General features: G+C 44.5%; 1 protein-coding gene across 1 annotated transcript; it reads left to right on the top strand.

Moving 5' to 3' along the window:
* Window positions 1-524: 524 nt before the first annotated feature.
* Window positions 525-17,834, top strand: CAV2 (caveolin 2). The gene is made up of 3 exons (XM_033959176.1): window positions 525-789; window positions 1,092-1,279; window positions 16,603-17,834. The coding sequence occupies exons 1-3, from the start codon at window positions 646-648 to the stop codon at window positions 16,751-16,753; spliced, it is 483 nt and encodes a 160-aa protein (XP_033815067.1). The 5' UTR covers window positions 525-645; the 3' UTR covers window positions 16,754-17,834.
* Window positions 17,835-18,772: the final 938 nt, after the last annotated feature.

The raw sequence follows: 18,772 nt of genomic DNA, 5'->3' as shown, positions 1-18,772 counted from the left end.
AGTAAGGGGCCCAGAAATTTCTGATGGCGGCCCTGCCCAAGCAGTTTTCCCTCTCACAATCTATCTATCGTACCTGGGGCAATGGGAGGATTAAGTGACTTGCCCAGGGTCACAAGGAGCAGCGTGGGTTTGAACCCATAACCTCAGGGTGCTGAGGCTGTAGCTTTAACCACTGCGAGAGAGAGGAGGGGAGGTGTTAAAATAATCGGCCCCAGTACGTCACATAAGCTAGGTACACTGCTGGCAAAAGGACCAAAGAGTGAAGCAGCTTGCCCAATACTGGGGTTGCTTAGCACACAGTGGCACCAAAGAGCTGCCTCCTATGGCTCCTCTGTCTCCCTTGATTGGGACCATGGGAGCCAGTTTATCCGAATTATTGAGGATGCAAAGCTATACCCAATGAAAAAGGCTCTCTCCCTAAACACAAAGAACTTGTTCAAGCACCCATCGAACTGAGCTCTGCCTTTGCGCGCGCGCGGCCTGAAAGGGCACGAGGTGAGACGGCGCAGTAGGACCCCCGCGAGCTCGCGTTCGGCTCTGGGCGTGGCTCAGGGCATAGGCGCACCAGCGGAGCTTCGGAGGGGGAGAACGGGAGGGAGCCGCCGCGCGCACTCCCGGGGAGGCAGGAGCGAGGACAGGCGCAACATGGGGCTGGAAAAGAAAGCCGAAGCGCGGATCTTCATGGACGAAGACGACTTCAGCCCCTCGGCTCCCGGGCTGTCTGAGAAGGAGAAGAGTTTCGATCAGGCTGAAGACCGAGACCCCAACGAGCTGAATTCGCATTTGAAGGTGAGCGGGGGAGGGGGGCAGTGCCTGTTTTCTGCACGTCGATTGCTTTTACAATCTGCGCTTTTGCATCTACTATTAAAGCAAGTGGTTGATATACCCAGCAAAGTATTTTCACGGTGCCTAGCCATAAATTAAGGGGAGGTTGCAGTCAGTCAAAACCGAAATACTGTAGACGACTTTCTGCCTAGAGTGCAGCTGTTGGCAAGATGCATTCTGCGCATTTCTGTACATCTTGTCATCATCTGCTTTTTTCTCACACACTTTCAAGCTCGATTTTGGTTTCCTTTCCTTCTTCATTGCAGGTGGCTTTTGAGGATGTGATAGCGGAGCCTGACAGCACACACAGTTTTGATAAAGTGTGGATCTGCGGCCATGCCTTGTTTGAACTCAGTAAATACCTGCTCTACAAGCTCCTCACTTTGCTGCTTGCCATTCCCCTGGCCTTCCTGGCTGGGCTTGTGTTTGCAGTGCTCAGCTGTCTGCATATCTGGTGAGTGGATTGATTGCACAGCCTTCGCCTTCTGAAGCCGAACTGAGAATGCAATACAAAAGTTATACTGTACACCCAGTGGTAAGGGTGAGTGGCCCCCAGCCCCACACGCCCCCCATCTTCCCTTTCCCCATACCTTTTTTAACTTCTCCAGCGTGAGCAGCATGCCCACGTCAGTGTCTGCTCCCCCCTGTGATGCCACTTCCTAAGCGCGGGTCCCAGAAGTGACCTCAGAGAGAGCGCCAATGCGACACGGGCAACAACCTCATGCCGGGGAGGTTAAAAAGGTACAGGGGAAGGCAAGGGGCACGCACGCGTTAAGGAGAGGAGGGAGGGCCATGCCCGGGGCGGACCGCCCCTCCCCGCATCCCCCATTACTATGCCACTATGTACACATAAGAGGAAACTAACTTTTGTTTGATGTTTTTTTTAATGCCAGAATGAAATTATGGTACTTAAACTTTTGAATCCATCAGATGTGTGTTTTTGTTTTTTTATCTATCTACACTTCTCCCTCGGTATTCGCAGGGTTTAGGGGCAGAGCCGGACCGTGAAGTGTGAAAAATCGTGAATAACTTTGTGCCGGTTCTGATCCACCCCCAGACCTTACCCGGTGGCCTCCGATCGCCTCCTTCCCTACATGTTTGCAGGGACCAGTGCAGGTGCTTCTCCTCTTTCCCCGCTTCAGTGTCGGGCCTAGCAGAGTGAAGATCGTTCCTCTCTGGGCTTGGCAGCCTGTGACGGCCTTACCTGGTGGTCTAGCGGGCTTTCGGGGCAGGAGCAATCTCCCTAAGCTCCTGCCCCGTGCAGATCGTTAATAGGAAATGGCTGCCGTGAGGTCCCGTAGTCTCTCGACGGGAGCTCACAGCAGCCATTTCCTATTGGTGATCTGCACGGGGCAGGAGCATAGGAAGATTGTTCCTGCCCCAAAAGCCCGCTAGACCACCAGGTAAGGCCGGGATGCTGGGAGGAAGGCGGGAGGGATGCAGGGAAGGTCTGAAACGCAGGTTTGGTTTTCACCCTAAAAAAATAATTGTGGATAATCGAAACCGCGAACATCAAAACCGCGAATAGGGAGGGGGAAGTGTACAGATATACATGAGAGAGATCTTCAAAATGTTTCTGCACTTTTAGTTTTTTAAACACTATTTATTAAATATCTCAAAGCAAATTATATCACTATTGGCAAAGTGATCCGGCTTGCCTGACTAGTCACATGACATTCTACGACACGCCCTCTTACCACTTCTCCCACCCCAACCATTTCCTGTGAAAATAAGAAAGTACGTAAACTTTTTGAAGAACCCTTGTATGTGTGTGTTTGTGTATATATTTATAGGCTACTTTCCAGAATTACAATTTATCAAAGCATATGCACACTAAAATGAGAGATGTTTGACCACATAAAGATTTGTTGGGTTGAGCTATCACTATCTGAGCTATTGTATGCCACCTTTAGGCCTTATTTTAGAAGCCATATTTACGTTTTACACAGATAGATAGATTGAAAAGCGACAAATCACCAGGCCCGGACGGAATCCACCCTAGGGTACTAAAAGAACTAAGAAATGAGATAGCGGGAATACTCCAACGAGTTTGCAACCTATCCTTGAAAACTGGCGAGATCCCGGAGGACTGGAAGATAGCAAATGTTACACCTATCTTTAAAAAGGGGTCGAGAGGAGACCCGGGAAACTACAGGCTGGTAAGATTGACATCGGTTCCGGGCAAGATGGTAGAAGCACTGATAAAGGACAACATCTGTGAGCACATCGAAAAAAACGGGCTGATGAAAGTGAGCCAACATGGCTTCTGCAAGGGAAGTTCGTGCCAAACAAACTTACTGCACTTCTTTGAGGGGGTAAACAGCCAGTTGGACAAAGGGGAACCCGTAGACATCATTTACCTCGACTTCCAAAAGGCCTTTGACAAGGTACCCCATGAGCGACTACTTAGGAAGCTGTGGAACCATGGGGTGGAAGGGGACGTACACAGATGGGTCAAACACTGGTTGGCAGGCAGAAGGTAGAGGGTTTGAGTGAAGGGTCACTACTTGGGATGGAGGAGGGTCACAAGCGGAGTTCTGCAGGGGTCGGTACTCAGACCGCTGCTGTACAATGTATTTATTAATGACCTGGAAACGGGGACGAAGTGTGAAGTTATAAAATTTGCGGATGACACTAAACTCTGTAGCAGGGTTAGAACTGCAGAAGAGTGTGAGGACCTACAAAGGGACCTAAACAAACTGGAGGAGTGGGCGAATAAATGGCAGATGAACTTCAATGTAGGGAAATGCAAGGTCATGCATATAGGGAAAAAGAACCCGATGTTCAGCTACCAAATGGGGGATTAGTATAAGAGGGAAGTAACCTTGAAAGAGACTTGGGTGTACTGGTGGACACAACAATGAAATCAACGGCACAATGTGCAGCAGCCTCGAAGAAGGCAAACAGAATGTTGGGTATTATTAAGAAGGGTATTACAACCAGAACGAAGGAAGTCATCATGCCACTGTACTGCGCGATGGTACGACCACAACTGGAGTACTGTGTCCAATATTGGTCGCCGTACCTAAAGAAGGACATGGAGATACTTGAGAAGGTTCAGAGAAGAGCGACAAAAATGATAAAAGGTATAGAAAACTTTTCATATGCAGAGAAGCTAGAAAGGCTGGAGCTCTTCACCCTAGAAAAGCGAAGACTCAGAGGAGACATGATAGAGACATACAAGATCATGAAAGGCATAGAGAAGGTGGAAAGGGACAGATTCTTCATCCTATTGGGAACTAAAAGAACGAGGGGGCACTCAGAGAAACTGAAAGGAGACAGGTTTAGAACCAATGCTAGGAAATTTTTCTTCACTGAGAGGGTGATGGACACCTGGAATGTGCTTCCGGAGGATGTGATAGGACAGAGTACATTAAAGGGATTCAAAGAGGAATTGGACAAGTTTCTGAAGGATACGGGGATTGAGGGATATAGATAGAGGTAGAGATAGGATCATGAAGGGTATAGACAGAAGAAACATGGGGATTAAAGGGTCTTAGACAAAGGATCACTTACAGGTCATGGACCTGATGGGCCGTCGCGGGAGCGGACTGCTGGGTGCGATGGACCCCTGGTCTGACCCAGCGGAGGCAACTTCTTATGTTCTTATGTACATACTAGCATTTACCAGTTGTATATCAAATAAATGTTGAGAAAACTTAATTGTAGAAGGCCAGTGTTTACATATGTAAATCTGCGATACATGTATGTGGCAAAGGGGGAGTGGAGTAAGGGGAGGACCAAAACATAACACACGTAGGGCAGGATTCTATAAAATAGTGCTCAAAAATGGCACTCGGAAAAGATTGGTGTTAAGTCTTAATTGTATTTTTATTTTCTCCTTCCATAATGTATGAATGCTTCCCTTTTCTATCATCATGATGTAGTTCCTTTCACTTTGTGTTGCCTAGTCTGTAAACTGCTTCAATCTGTGATTCAGCTAAAGTGGTATGCCCTACCTTTAGGCTTTGCTGAAACCTGGTGTAAATGCCAGCACCCTAGTTAGGTGCACTATCCCAGTATTCTCTAACCACATGCACAATTTTTTGGAATACTCTTGATATGTCCATGCCCCTCCCATGGCCACACCCTCTTTTTGAGATATGCACTATGGGAGGTATGCACACTGCCTTAAAGAAAGCCAAATGGGCATGTAAATTGTTAGCGGGTGCAAATTAACTTAAAAATTGCTTGTTAGCATCCAATTATTGATGGTTCGGAGATAATTATTCAATTAATTTGTACACACATCTCAGGAGGGTATGCAAATCTGGGCACTGTATTTAGAATTCGGGAGTAATTCCCCATTTCAGAAGGGGAATGTACGTCTGTGGTCACTTTGATCAACTTTGGGATTTATAGATCTTCCTGGGTACAGATGTTCCTATCTTCTCCTAGAAGATATTAGAGGAGGTCACTCCCTTAATCCAACAGTATTACCCCCCTCCCCCACCCATTGTTCCAAAAAATTGTAGGCTTTGTGTGTAAGTGGGAGCTTTTAGACATGTAGCTTAACAAAATAGCACATGTACATGTCTACATGTTGGCCCTTACACATCCAGGTTCTCCAATAGCAACTCACATATGGAAGTGGCAACACTTAGACATGTATGTTCCCAAGTTGCTTCTATTGATGTTTTAGATATTAATAACTGTAAAATGGTTGCTCCTACCATAAGTAACCAGTGCATTCCCATATGTATTTTAGAAAAGGCTGTACATGAGCAGATCCTTTTCTTTTTTTTTTTTTTTGAATTCTTTATTTATTGGATTATTCATTACAATATCTTTGTAACAAACATACATGAATGAACACAAAAAATACAAAATACAAAATGTAAATTCCCAGATGGGAATTAACATAATATATAAGAAAACTAATTCAACCGTATCCTAGTCCACATTAAAGCTGATCGCCAGTACAAATAAAACATCAAAGCAAATCTTTCTATCTACTATCTAGGAACAGGCAAATGGCTATTATATATATTATACATCATCCTCCAAAAGTGAACCAAAATAAGGAATTAAACTTTCAACAAAGGTTTCTCTTTGATAAAATCTTCCACCTGGGCTGGATCAAAAAACACATATTTATCATTTCCATATGATATCAGGCATTTACATGGAAATTTTAAGAAGAAAGTAGCTCCGACTGCCAAAACCTTAGGCTTTAGCTGAAGGAACTGTTTCCTCTTAAACTGGGTTTGTCTAGAGACATCTGGAAAAATTATCACCCGTTGACCACAAAACATCTCTTGCTTTTTCAGGAAGTATAATTTCAAAATATCTTGTTTCTCAAGTTCTGTCTTGAAGGTCACGAGAAGAGTTGCTCGTTTCTCAATTATGTCTTTAGAGGACTCCAAAAACTGTGATACATTCAAACTCTCTGGTGATACTATTCTATCCATTCCACCTTCCTCTACCTTTTCTTTGGAATCTCTTGAAATGTAATATAAATTATCGACCTCAAAGGTCTCCACTTTGTTATAATGTAATATCTCCCTCAAATACATTTTCAAAAGTTCCATTGCAGAAAGGTAATGTGTGGTAGGAAAATTTAACAAACGAAGGTTTTTAACTCTAATAGCATTTTCCATTTTTTCTAACTTAGCATGTAACATCATACTATCCTTTATATTAGAAACAGCACTAGCTTGTAAATTACCTACTGCCTGATCTAACTTTTCAACCTTTACAGCTGTTTCTCCAATTTTATTATTTTGTTCTTTAATTTTCACAGTTACATCAGATGAGAATTGACATAAGTTCAAAACGGTTTTTTGTAAAGATGACTCTATTCTGTTAATACTAAGCCAAACATCATTTAGAGTGATCACTTTATCCCTGGGGAGAGCATCTGAGCTTTGCCCAGTACTCATCTGCACTGGGGTTAGTTCTTTAGCTTGCCCCAGGGACTGTCCTGAAACCTCCAGACCAGATACTGACAATGATTGAAGGGAAGAAGAAATTATTCCTTCCTTAAAAGGGGAAGGAGATTCTTCTAACCGTAAGGAATATGATGGTTGAGGAGGTGGTGTTGGTTCCCCAGAGGATAAGGAGACAGCTTGAATATTAAAAGTTACCTGTTCCTCAACAGGAGGCAAGATGGGAACCACAAGATGGCGATCCATCGGGCCTGTTGTTGCAGCAGATGGTATTGCCTTAGCTTTCCTCTTACCCATGCTGAAGAAATGGTAGTCCTGCTCCCTGCTCCTCTTAGGCTCCGAAGGGGCTCAAAAGGGGCTAGCCCCTTTAGCCACGCCCCTTCGGCTCGCGACCCGAGGCTCGCGACCGCGGGCCGCGTACCGCGGCTGCTCCGGTTTTCAAAGGCTCCCCGGAGGACCCTCTCAGCTGGCTGGGTCGGGCTGCTGCGGGACTGCCTGTCCCGATGAAAACAGTGCTAAACAGCACTAGCGACAGGCTCCCTCGGCGGCTGCTCCGGTTTTCAAAGGCTCCCCGGAGGACCCTCTCAGCTGGCTGGGTCGGGCTGCTGCGGGACTGCCTGTCCCGATGAAAACAGTGCTAAACAGCACTAGCGACAGGCTCCCTCGGCGGCTGCTCCGGTTTTCAAAGGCTCCCCGGAGGACCCTCTCAGCTGGCTGGGTCGGGCTGCTGCGGGACTGCCTGTCCCGATGAAAACAGTGCTAAACAGCACTAGCGACAGGCTCCCTCGGCGGCTGCTCCGGTTTTCAAAGGCTCCCCGGAGGACCCTCTCAGCTGGCTGGGTCGGGCTGCTGCGGGACTGCCTGTCCCGATGAAAACAGTGCTAAACAGCACTAGCGACAGGCTCCCTCGGCGGCTGCTCCGGTTTTCAAAGGCTCCCCGGAGGACCCTCTCAGCTGGCTGGGTCGGGCTGCTGCGGGACTGCCTGTCCCGATGAAAACAGTGCTAAACAGCACTAGCGACAGGCTCCCTCGGCGGCTGCTCCGGTTTTCAAAGGCTCCCCGGAGGACCCTCTCAGCTGGCTGGGTCGGGCTGCTGCGGGACTGCCTGTCCCGATGAAAACAGTGCTAAACAGCACTAGCGACAGGCTCCCTCGGCGGCTGCTCCGGTTTTCAAAGGCTCCCCGGAGGACCCTCTCAGCTGGCTGGGTCGGGCTGCTGCGGGACTGCCTGTCCCGATGAAAACAGTGCTAAACAGCACTAGCGACAGGCTCCCTCGGCGGCTGCTCCGGTTTTCAAAGGCTCCCCGGAGGACCCTCTCAGCTGGCTGGGTCGGGCTGCTGCGGGACTGCCTGTCCCGATGAAAACAGTGCTAAACAGCACTAGCGACAGGCTCCCTCGGCGGCTGCTCCGGTTTTCAAAGGCTCCCCGGAGGACCCTCTCAGCTGGCTGGGTCGGGCTGCTGCGGGACTGCCTGTCCCGATGAAAACAGTGCTAAACAGCACTAGCGACAGGCTCCCTCGGCGGCTGCTCCGGTTTTCAAAGGCTCCCCGGAGGACCCTCTCAGCTGGCTGGGTCGGGCTGCTGCGGGACTGCCTGTCCCGATGAAAACAGTGCTAAACAGCACTAGCGACCGATCCTTTTCTAATATACTACTGAAATTTGACACATCCTGACCTAGGGCTGTCAAATGTACAAAGCTGCAAGTTTTTGTAGATGGAGCCATTGGTTATCACTCAAAAATAGACTGGAGACTGGTCCTGTCCAAGCCGGCTCCAATCTCAAAATGGCAGTGCCACAACCTTCCTAGAGTGCTACTGAAGGTCGCGGCAGCCATTTTGATGGTGGAAACAGCATGAGTAGGAGCAACTGCTTATCAGTTGTGCCCTGACTATACCACTAGGGTTCCACCTACCAGTGACCCTAAGGTAAGTCTTGGGTGGAGGAGGGGAAACTAATCTTGGTTTAGAGGAGCAAGGAAAGGTTTGGTGGATGGGAGGAAGAGAATGAGTGGAAATTGCTCCTCTTTTTTGGGCAGGGGTGGGGGTGGGTGAGGAAGATGTCGGGGTGGGGGTGGGTGAGGAAGATGTTGGACAAGTAACATCACCTTCTCCGTATGTGAATGACACGCGTATGATTAAGCTAAGCTTAGCTGTTAATAACATTCATTTCAAAACTGTGAAAGGCAATTCTATAATTTATGTTTAGGTGTTATAGAATAGTAATGCTTAAGTGTCAGACTGGTGCCAGTAATTTGCAGTTATGCACATAAATACTAGACACCCTACTCTATAAACAGTGCACCTTAAATCCTATATATGTCGCCCAAATTTGGGTGCAGTTTCAAGTCCTGTATGTAAAGTAATGAATCAATTAGGTGTTAATTAGTGTTAAGCACTTAGTTGGCAGCAATTAGGAATTACACATGGATCATCCCTACTCCCTATTCTATAACATGTATGCCTAAATTTCATAAGGGAATATGTCAATGGGAGGGGCAAGAGCAGAAGTTAAGCATGATGTTAAAGCTACTGTCTCAGCACCCTGGGGTTGTGTATTCAAGCCCACGCTGCTCCTTGGGACCCTGGGCAAATCACTTAACCCCCCCATTGCCCCAATAAAATTAAATAGATTATGAGCCTATTGGGACAGACAGGGACAAATGCTTGAGTACCTGAATAAATTCATGTAAACCGTATGAGCTCCCTTGGAAGAACGATATAGAAAACTGAATAAATTAAATGTGCATATCTGCCAACAGTTGTGCCCCAGCATTTACACCAACTTTTGGCAAGCGTTAAGTGCTCCTAAATTTAGGTGTGAGAGCATACCAAGCTATTATTCTGTAAAGGGTGGATTGCACAGAGCACCTTTTACAAAATACTGTCTTAGCGTGGATCATAACCACCTAATTTGGGGCTAGGTTCACTAGGCAAACCGATTGTGTACCGACCGGCTTGCGACCTGATTTTCGTTCAACCCGATTCACTAACCTCTGCCGATCCGATTCCGATCCGTGCATGCAAATGAGGGGGAACTGCATGCAAAGTAGGCAGGGACGCGATCCACTAAACAAATCTGGGACACCGACTGGAGTGGCTGATCAACAGAAGAAGCGACTGCTGGGGACCAGTCGCTCACGTCCTTTCCGACTGTCCTCGCCCTGAAAACCCATCAAAAAGGCCCCTGCTCTCGGACGCTCTGCTAGGGATACATCACCGCACTTCTAGCCCTTCAAGAGCCCTGCTCTTGCCGCCCCCGACTCTCCTGCTCTCTGAGACCCTTCCCCACACTGCCACCCTCCTGCACTGTCACCCTTCCCCCGCACTGCCACTCTCCTGCTCTCTTCCACCCTTCCCCGCACTGTCACCCTTCCCCGGGGCTGCACTGCGGGGAAGGGTGGCAGAGAGCAGGAGAGTTGGGGCTGCACGGACTTCCATTTCGGTCTTGACGTTTCCATTTTTTAGTATTTTTTTCCAAACATTTCCTTATTCCTTCTGTTTCTCTGCAAGTCAGACAACGTGCTGATATTTGCATCACCCCGCCCACTTCTCTAAGGCTTTCATTATCACTAACCCTTCTGGTCTGCTTCCCTGGGTTATCCTGCTCAGCGTAACGCAGGGTGTTTGTGCCTTTCCTGGAGCTCAACTATACAGATCTTGAGAATGCTTGGAATACGTTTGCATGAAAAAAAGCCAGGCTCGTTGCTTCTCGTTTCTGTGCCGTAGTGGCACCACTTGCTAGTTCGCGCTTTGCAGATGTAACACGGCAGTCTTGGGTAGCTGTTAGATGTTAATCGCAGAGTTTGGGTGCTCGAATCCAATTTATTTGTAGTCCTTTATTAATTTGGGGGCAATACCTAGCAGAGAAACCTGCTCTCTTGGATTCAGGATTCCCAATGCTGGTCGAATTTCCAGGAGATTGCTTTACTTATGGAAGGCACAAAACTTCATTTAAATGCGACAGGAACAGCAAACGCATGTGCAGACCATCTACAGGGAAAGAAGATGGTCTGCGCATGCTTCAGGATCACTCACTAGTGATCCGTGTGATTGGTGGGGAGCGTTCCTCTGTTCGTCCCCATTTGCATGCTAGCCTTTAGTAAATTTGTCGGCCTGCCTCCAATCGCCCACAGATCGGACACAGATCGAAGGTTAGTGAATCTAGCCCTTTGGGTGCCATTTACTGAATCTGGCCTTTAGCATGCTAGTGGGCAGATTATGAGTGTGTTGCAAATGATGCATGCAACTCATAGAAAACTATCAGTTGCATACATTGCATGGTATAGTTAGGTACGCCCACTTATGCCAGCCATTGAGCTGCAGCATACCAATGTGGCTTTGTACTAATATTCTGTAATAACAACATAAGAATTGCCGCTGCTGGATCAGACCAGTGGTCCATCGTTCTCAGCAGTCCGCTCCCGCGGAGGCCCTTAGGTCAAAGACCAGTGCCCTAACTGAGTCAAGCCTTACCTGCATACGTTCTGGTTCAGCAGGAAGTTGTCTAACTTTGTCTTGAATCCCTGGAGGGTGTTTTCCCCTATAACAACCTCCAGAAGAGCTTTCCAGTTTTCTACCACTCTCTGGGTGAAGAAGAACTTACTTAAGTTTGTATGGAATCTATCCCCTTTTAACTTTAGAGAGTGCCCTCTCGTTCTCCTTACCTTGGAGAAGGTGAACAACCTGTCTTTATCTACTAAGTCTATTCCCTTCATTATCTTGAACATTTTGATCATGTCCCCTCTCAGTCTGCTCTTTTCAAGAGAGAAGGGGCCCAGTTTCTCTAATCTCTCACTGTACGGCAACTCCTCCAGCCCCTTAACCATTTTAGTCGATCTTCTCTGGACCCTTTCGAGTAGTACCGTGTCTTTCTTCATGTACGGTGACCAGTGCTGGATGCAGTATTCCAGGTGGGGGCGTACCATGGCATGTACAGCGGCATGATTTTAACCTTCTCCGATCTGTTCGTGATCCCCTTCTTAATCATTCCAAGCATTCTGTTTGCCCTTTTCACCGTCACCGCACATTCGCGTACGGCTTCATCGACTTGTCAACTCTTAAGGTGTTATAGAGTTTGCACTGAGCGCGCCCCTTTGTGATGCCTAAAATGAAGCACTAATTTATAGAATTACCGCCAAAGCATTTATCACACTGCATTCCAGGGTAAATGTCTATTGAGAAATTGCTGCAAAGGCATAGGGAAGCCTTAATATAGTTCCTCCCCTGAGCCCATCCCTTTAAGCAGACTTGGCAGGCCTAGCTTGCTACTGTTATGAAAGAGATGCTTTTGGACAAGCTTTTCACTCTTGTATATGACTTTTACTGAAAAGTGAGTACTGTTCTGCTTCTTTCATGCAGTAGTTGATTTTAATGTACGAGGGTGGTTTGAACAGTTTCGTAAAAAAGCAAGCCCTTTGAGGGCTATACACTTAGTCCAGCCAGTTTCCAGTTTTTTTTCATATCGTAGGAAAAATAGTTTACGAAAAAACTGAAAACTGGCTGGACTAAGTGTATAGCCCTCTGTAGAGACCAGGGCTGTGGAGTCGGAGGAAATTTCGGGTACCTGGAGTCAGAGTTGGAGTCAGAAGTACAAAAAACTGAGGAGTCGGAGTCGGAACATTTATCTACCGACTCCATTTTTGAACTTGGCATACCAATCACGAACGATTCTTTCAGCTATAGCACCCACTATATACACAGCACAAATGTTACGAGCAGCTTCTGCGGCTTTAGAACCTTGATTAAAAGCAAAAAGAAGGTGGTGTCGAAAATGCTCATTTCTCTCAACTTGACATTCCATTTTAACTATCTGAAAATTAACCAGTGCTGTGGAGTCGGAGTAGAGGAGTCGGAGTCGGAGGAAATTTCGGGTACCTGGAGTCGGAGTCTGAAGTACAAAAAACTGAGGAGTCGGAGTCGGAACATTTATCTACCGACTCCACAGCCCTGGTAGAGACTATGGGGCTCATAATCAAAACGGAAATACAGCTAAAAACCGGCCTAAATTGGCACTTGGATGATCAGTAAGACAAGTCGCCCAAGTGCCGATAATCAAACTGGGTTTTAGATGTATCTTAAAATGACTTAGGCATTTTCAAGTGCTGCTGTATGCCCAGAGCTAAAAGAAGCATTTTAGGAGGAGTGGTGAGGGCGGGACATGGGCCGACCTAGACTTAGTTGTACTGCAAGTATAACCAAAAGTTTAATGAGTCTGCCCAGACGGAACATGTACATAGCAACTTAGGCAATTGAAAACCAGGTTTAAGTGCCCAGAAGGTATCCAAAGTGACCAGATAACCACTGTAAACACAGAGTACAGTCCCCCACACACTCCCCCAGTGATCACTGACACACACAAACACACCGTCATAAAATTTGTAATAAAAACTTTACATCAGCACCTGGCATAGGAAAGCCTAGTAGAGTGGCACAGAGGTGGCTTAAGTAGTTTGAGGCTATTGGGATTGTAGACAGGTGGATCTAGTAAGTTTTGGGGGGTGGGGGCTCACCATGACCTATAAGGGAGTTGTGGTGAGATATGTATATGGCACCCTTTTGGTGAAGTTCGCAGCAGTGCCCTGTAAGGTTCCCCACTACTGTGTTGCCATGTCTGGGTGTCCAAATCCATCACTTTGCTGGCCCCCTCCCACGTCCAAAAGGTCTTGTTCTAGGTGTTTTTGACTTGGACAAAATTTGGGATGAGAATGGGGTATAAAGATAGACAAGTTAGCGGTCTGACCAACCAAACAACTGGACATATACTTAGATGATTTTCAAAAAAAAAGAAATATTTTGGACGTATTTTTCAGGAATGGACTTTAGACACTGCTGACTTTGGGCGACTAGCGACTTAGGCCCTCTTTTACGAAGGTGCGCTAACCGATTAGCACACGTTAATCGATTTAACGTGTACTAAACGCTAACACGTGCATGTTAGTCTATGGACGTGTTAGCGTGTAGCACACGCTAATCAGTTAGCGCACCTTAGTAAAAGAGGGGGTTAGGTGCAAAATGGACTTAGACGTTTCTTTTGATTATGCCCCTCCACATTGTTTAACTTGCTTTTTTACGAAACTTTTCAAACCACCCTCGTATTATAGAATTTTTGGATGTTATTGTGATATGAATATGTATTGACAGTGATGTATGTTTTATTGGAGTTTGCCCATAATTTTAATAACAGATGGGCTGTAAATATATTTTCTTCTTTTTGTACATCGCCTTGGATGAATTTCTTCAAGAAGGTGGCAAAGAAATCCTATAAATAAAGAAATATAAAATGAAATGAAAAGTTACAGAACAATGTACTGTATAATTGATCTGCTTGTTAAAATTCATTGGCTTTTGATAATTACCACAACTGGAAGGGTGAAGGACGTGATATTCATCATGTAGATACAAATTATTTTATTTTATTTTTTTGTATGTACCCTTGAGCTGTCTCAGAAATTATTTTTTTTCCTTATGCAGTCATTGCTTGGGGTACAAGTGAAATCTCAACACTCCTAGAATAATCTATATGATCCAAATTCCCAAAATCTACATGAATCCATCTATAAAGGCACTGTGTATAGATGTGATAAAGGATAGTCACCATGCTGCAAGGAATGACGCCTCTTCTTCCAAAATAATGAAATTACCTCTCTCCCTGTGCACAGCCAAGTCAATTTTCAAAAGCATTTATGCAGCCATCAACCATGAAGGCATGAGTGCTCTATTTAAATACATTTCATCGCTGGATAAAAGATAAAATATGGCTTATCCTCAAGCTGGCAGTGGTTCTCAATCCAATCCTTGGATCACACTCAGCTAGTCTGGTTTCAGGATATCTACAGTGAATATGCATGAATATGCACTGCCTCTGTTGTATGCAAATCTAAACTAAACTAAAGCTTAACTTTATATACCGGGTCCTCAACCTAAGAAAGCTCGACTCGGTTTACAACAATTAGATAAAAACTAAAGAAAGTTTACAATGATTAAATAAAAACTAAAGAAAGTAATAGCAAAAGTTTCAAAGAGATTAGTTTTCAAAATGTTTGGCAAAAAGAAAAGTTTTTAGAAGTTTGGAAAGAACTGGGGCTCCTCAGAATTAAGGGGAATACATCCCATAGTTGAGAAAGTTTAAAAGCCAGAGATTGACTGAAGTCCTTAAACTCCTTTAATTCCTTTTCTAGATGGAAGGGAGAGTTTGAATTGTTGGATGCCTCTTGCAAAGGAAAATCTGTAAGCATTCCATAATAAGGGAACGAGGGGAATAAATATGCCATATAAAATTTTGAAAGAGATGCAGACACATTTGAATTGAATTCTTTTTTTAAAAATCTTTATTGACATTTCAAACTTTATAATGTATACAATTGAAGAATCAGAAAAAAAACTGAATTGAATTCTAAGATAAACCGGGAGCCAATGAAGACTCAGGAGCAAAGGGGTCACATGGTCAAATTTACTTTTTCCAAAGATCAGCTTCGCAGCAGTATTCTGGATTAATTGTAATCTTTGGAGACAGATCTTTGTGATGCCAAGATAGATAGCGTTACAGTAATCTAGTCGAGATAATATGATTGGACCAAGACAAAGAAATGTGGATGATGAAAAAGATGTCTAACCTTCCTCAACATTCGTAAACTAAAAAAGCATTTCTTAACCAGGGAATTTATTTGGTCCTTAAAGGTGAGAGAGGAATCAAAAAGGATTCCCAATATCTTAGATGAGAACTCAATCTGCAAAGAGGCCCCAGATTCCAAAGCTACAGTAGGAGGAAGAAGGTCCAATTTTGGACCTAACCACAGAAGTTTAGTTTTAGTTATATTAAGCTTCATCCAGACAGAAAGAGCCCAGGCTTGAAGTTTAGAAATGCAATGATTTACTTTGGAAACTAAATTGGTAATATCTGAATCGAACTCAATCTACCTCTTGTAAGTTAAACGGTGTATTCTCCTTCAAGGGCTATAAACTTAGTCCAGTTTTTTCGTAAACTATTTTTCCTATAATATGAAAAAAAACTTTGGAGGAAAGGCAGGAGAGGGAAGATATAGAGATGTTTAAATACCTACATGGCGTAAATATGTATGAGTCAAAGTTTCTTTCATTTGTAAGGAAGCTCTGGTATGAGAGGGCATAGGATAAAGTTAAGAGGTGATAGGCTCAGGAGTAATCTAAGGAAATACTTTTCTACAGAAAGAATGGTAGATGCATGGAACAGTCTCTCGAAAGAAGTGGTGGAGACAGTGAATTGAAGAAAGCGTAGGATAGGCATGTGGGATCTCTTAGAGAGAGGAAGAGATAATGGTTACTGTGGATGGGCAGACTGGATGGGCCATTTGGCCTTTACCAGCCATCATGTTTCTATATTTCTATATTTATGGAGATATACTGAAAACCTGACAAGTTGGTAGTGTGTTGAGGAATTAGTTGAGAACTACTGATTGAGATTTACAAAGAACAAAGGGTGTTCTAACACCGGGCCATTTTCAGGCTCCAATGTTGAATATCTAGGTTTACCGAGACAGCTAACACATAGCTAGTTAAGTGCAGTATTCAACACTTAACTGGCTTTTCCCCATCCTCCCAACATGTCAATCCTGTCTTTTTCTCATATCCCCCTATTCTTTTTTCACCTCCCCAAAATAAAAAAAAAATATGATTGTATTTAATAGATGAGTGTTTCAATTATAGATCCTGTTGTAATTGCAATTTTTGTGTGTTTATTTGTAAACTGACTTAGATTGAACTTTGAGTTAAGGAAAGCAGTAGATAAGCTCATTTTAATAACAGAAGCCTGAGTGATACAATGCATCTTGGTAGCATATGCCATCATTAGCTGATGAAAGGTATAGGTTTCACACTGGGTGAATGCTAAAAATGTTACATTTTCTCTCTTGTAGGATTCTAATGCCTTTTGTAAAGACCTGCTTAATGGTCTTGCCTTCTGTACAGACTATTTGGAAGACCATGACAGATGGCTTCATTGCCCCATTGTTCAAGAGTATGGGACGCTGCTTCTCCTCAGTCAGTATACGCTTGGACCAAGACTGAAGAGCCACTGGCCCTAATGCTCCTCTTGATCTAAGTGGTTTCATACCTTTACAGATATCAAAATGTTACTCTCCTCTGTTCCCTCAAAGCTAGGCGGGAATCTTCCACTTATAGTCCTGCCAGTAGAGGGTGCTGTTTCACTATCACTTCCCCCAAACTTTGCAGGAATCCATAGAACCTGCCACTCCTTCTCACTTGAAAACATATTAAAACACCACCCCCAATGGCAGTATTGCAGTTGGAAGACTCCCACTTAGAGGAAACAGTGCTATTCTTTTTCCAAACTCTATTAGTTAAAATGACTAGTTTAAGGGGAAATACATTCCTTTTCTTAATGTTGTCAAGATACCAGTTTTATAATGAGATGGAAGGGTAGCTTAATGATACACTGTTGCCATACAGATTGACCAAAAGTGCATAGACATTCACATGGCTATTAGACCAAAAAAAGATTCATTTCAAAAGAAGGACTCTTGTTTTATATGTAATAAATAAATTTTTTTTAAAACCCAGAAGGAAACTATTGAAAAAAATGTTCAAAACCGCCATTCATCTCGAATTACCTGGATAGAGAAATGTAAGAAATACAAATCCCACTAAGGGGTCAATAAAGATGAATGGAGAAGCATACAGATAGAGGGCAGAGATGCCACGAAACTAGTTTATGATTGCAGTTCTACAAATCCAAGATTCTTCATATTTTTATTTATGGAATTGTTTCATTTCCAGTTGAGATTTTAACAGGAATAATGATTACTGAAGCCTTTTAAACTTGGGTGGAGGGGTGTTAGGTAAGCAGAAGTGCATATACGTATTCACTTTGCTCTCAGTTAATTGTGATCTATGCCACTGTGCCCTGGCAAAGTCACTACTGCCTGATATTGAAGTCCAGAGCAACATCTAGGCTTTGCTCTCAGCACCCCACAATAATAGAGGAGTGAAGGCATTTGGGATTTAGGTATTTTTCTGTCCCAGTAAGCTTACAATCTAACTCCCTCTTTTACTAAGCCACGGTAGAGGTTTCTACCATGGCCCAGAAAGCTTGAGTACCTGAATAAATTCATGTAAACTGAATAAATAAAGAAATAAATGCTCCAATGCTGCTCTGACGCTCATAGAATTGTACGAGCATTGGAGCAGTGCCAGAGCATTTAGCACTCCGAGCCGCGCTAGAAACCTCTATTGTGGCTTAGTAAAAGGGAGGTTGTTTGTATCTGAGGGCATATAGGGTTAAGATATGCCCCAGATCACAAGGAGTAGTCATAGAATTGAAACCTGGCTTCCCTGTGTTCTTAGCGCAAGCAAAAAAAGTTGACCCTGGTTACTCCTCAAAAGGAAATCCAACAAAAACAAAACACTCTGGAGCGTTGATGTTCAAGATTTTGGCTTTATAAAAAAAATTCAACTTGGTAATCCACATGAGAAGTTCTCAGGAGCGGGAGAGAGAACTTCTCATCAGCGTAGAGTTTTCTCTGAATCTGTTCATTAGGACCTTTTTAATCCACGAGGTCTTATCATAGGACCTATAGGGACCCCTGAGGAAGGCTGTATTGTCGAAACACGGACCGTGTTGGGTCCAAAATTCCCAGTGTATTGGGTCTTAGATACTTTTATGTGGATTACCAAGTTGAATTTTTAATAAAGCCTACATCTTCAACACCAATTCTCTGCAGAATGTTTTGTTTCCCTGGTTCTTAGTCCATTGTTCTAACCATTGCACCCCTCTTTCACTGGTAGTAGTGGTGGTTCTTCAAACATGGTTCTTAAACTTCCAGGCTCACCTTGCTGAGAACAAGTGTCATCACACATGCCTCTCTTTCCCAAAATGCAAGAATGTGCTGGCAGGTCACAGATAACCAGGCCATGGTTTGTGTAGGGGACACACTGTGCTCAGCACCTCCTCTTTCCTCTCCTGAGCCTTTGAGCCCTTCTGGCTTCTGTCATATTCCCAGACCAAATGAAATGCGGAGAAAGTGTATGGAGCATCCTGAGTCGGAAACCCACCCTTTGCAATATTCC

This window comes from Geotrypetes seraphini, chromosome 9, assembly GCF_902459505.1.
Source record: "Geotrypetes seraphini chromosome 9, aGeoSer1.1, whole genome shotgun sequence".
NCBI classification, from domain to species: Eukaryota; Metazoa; Chordata; class Amphibia; order Gymnophiona; family Dermophiidae; genus Geotrypetes; species Geotrypetes seraphini.
This window is presented reverse-complemented; position numbering and strand designations above follow the sequence as displayed.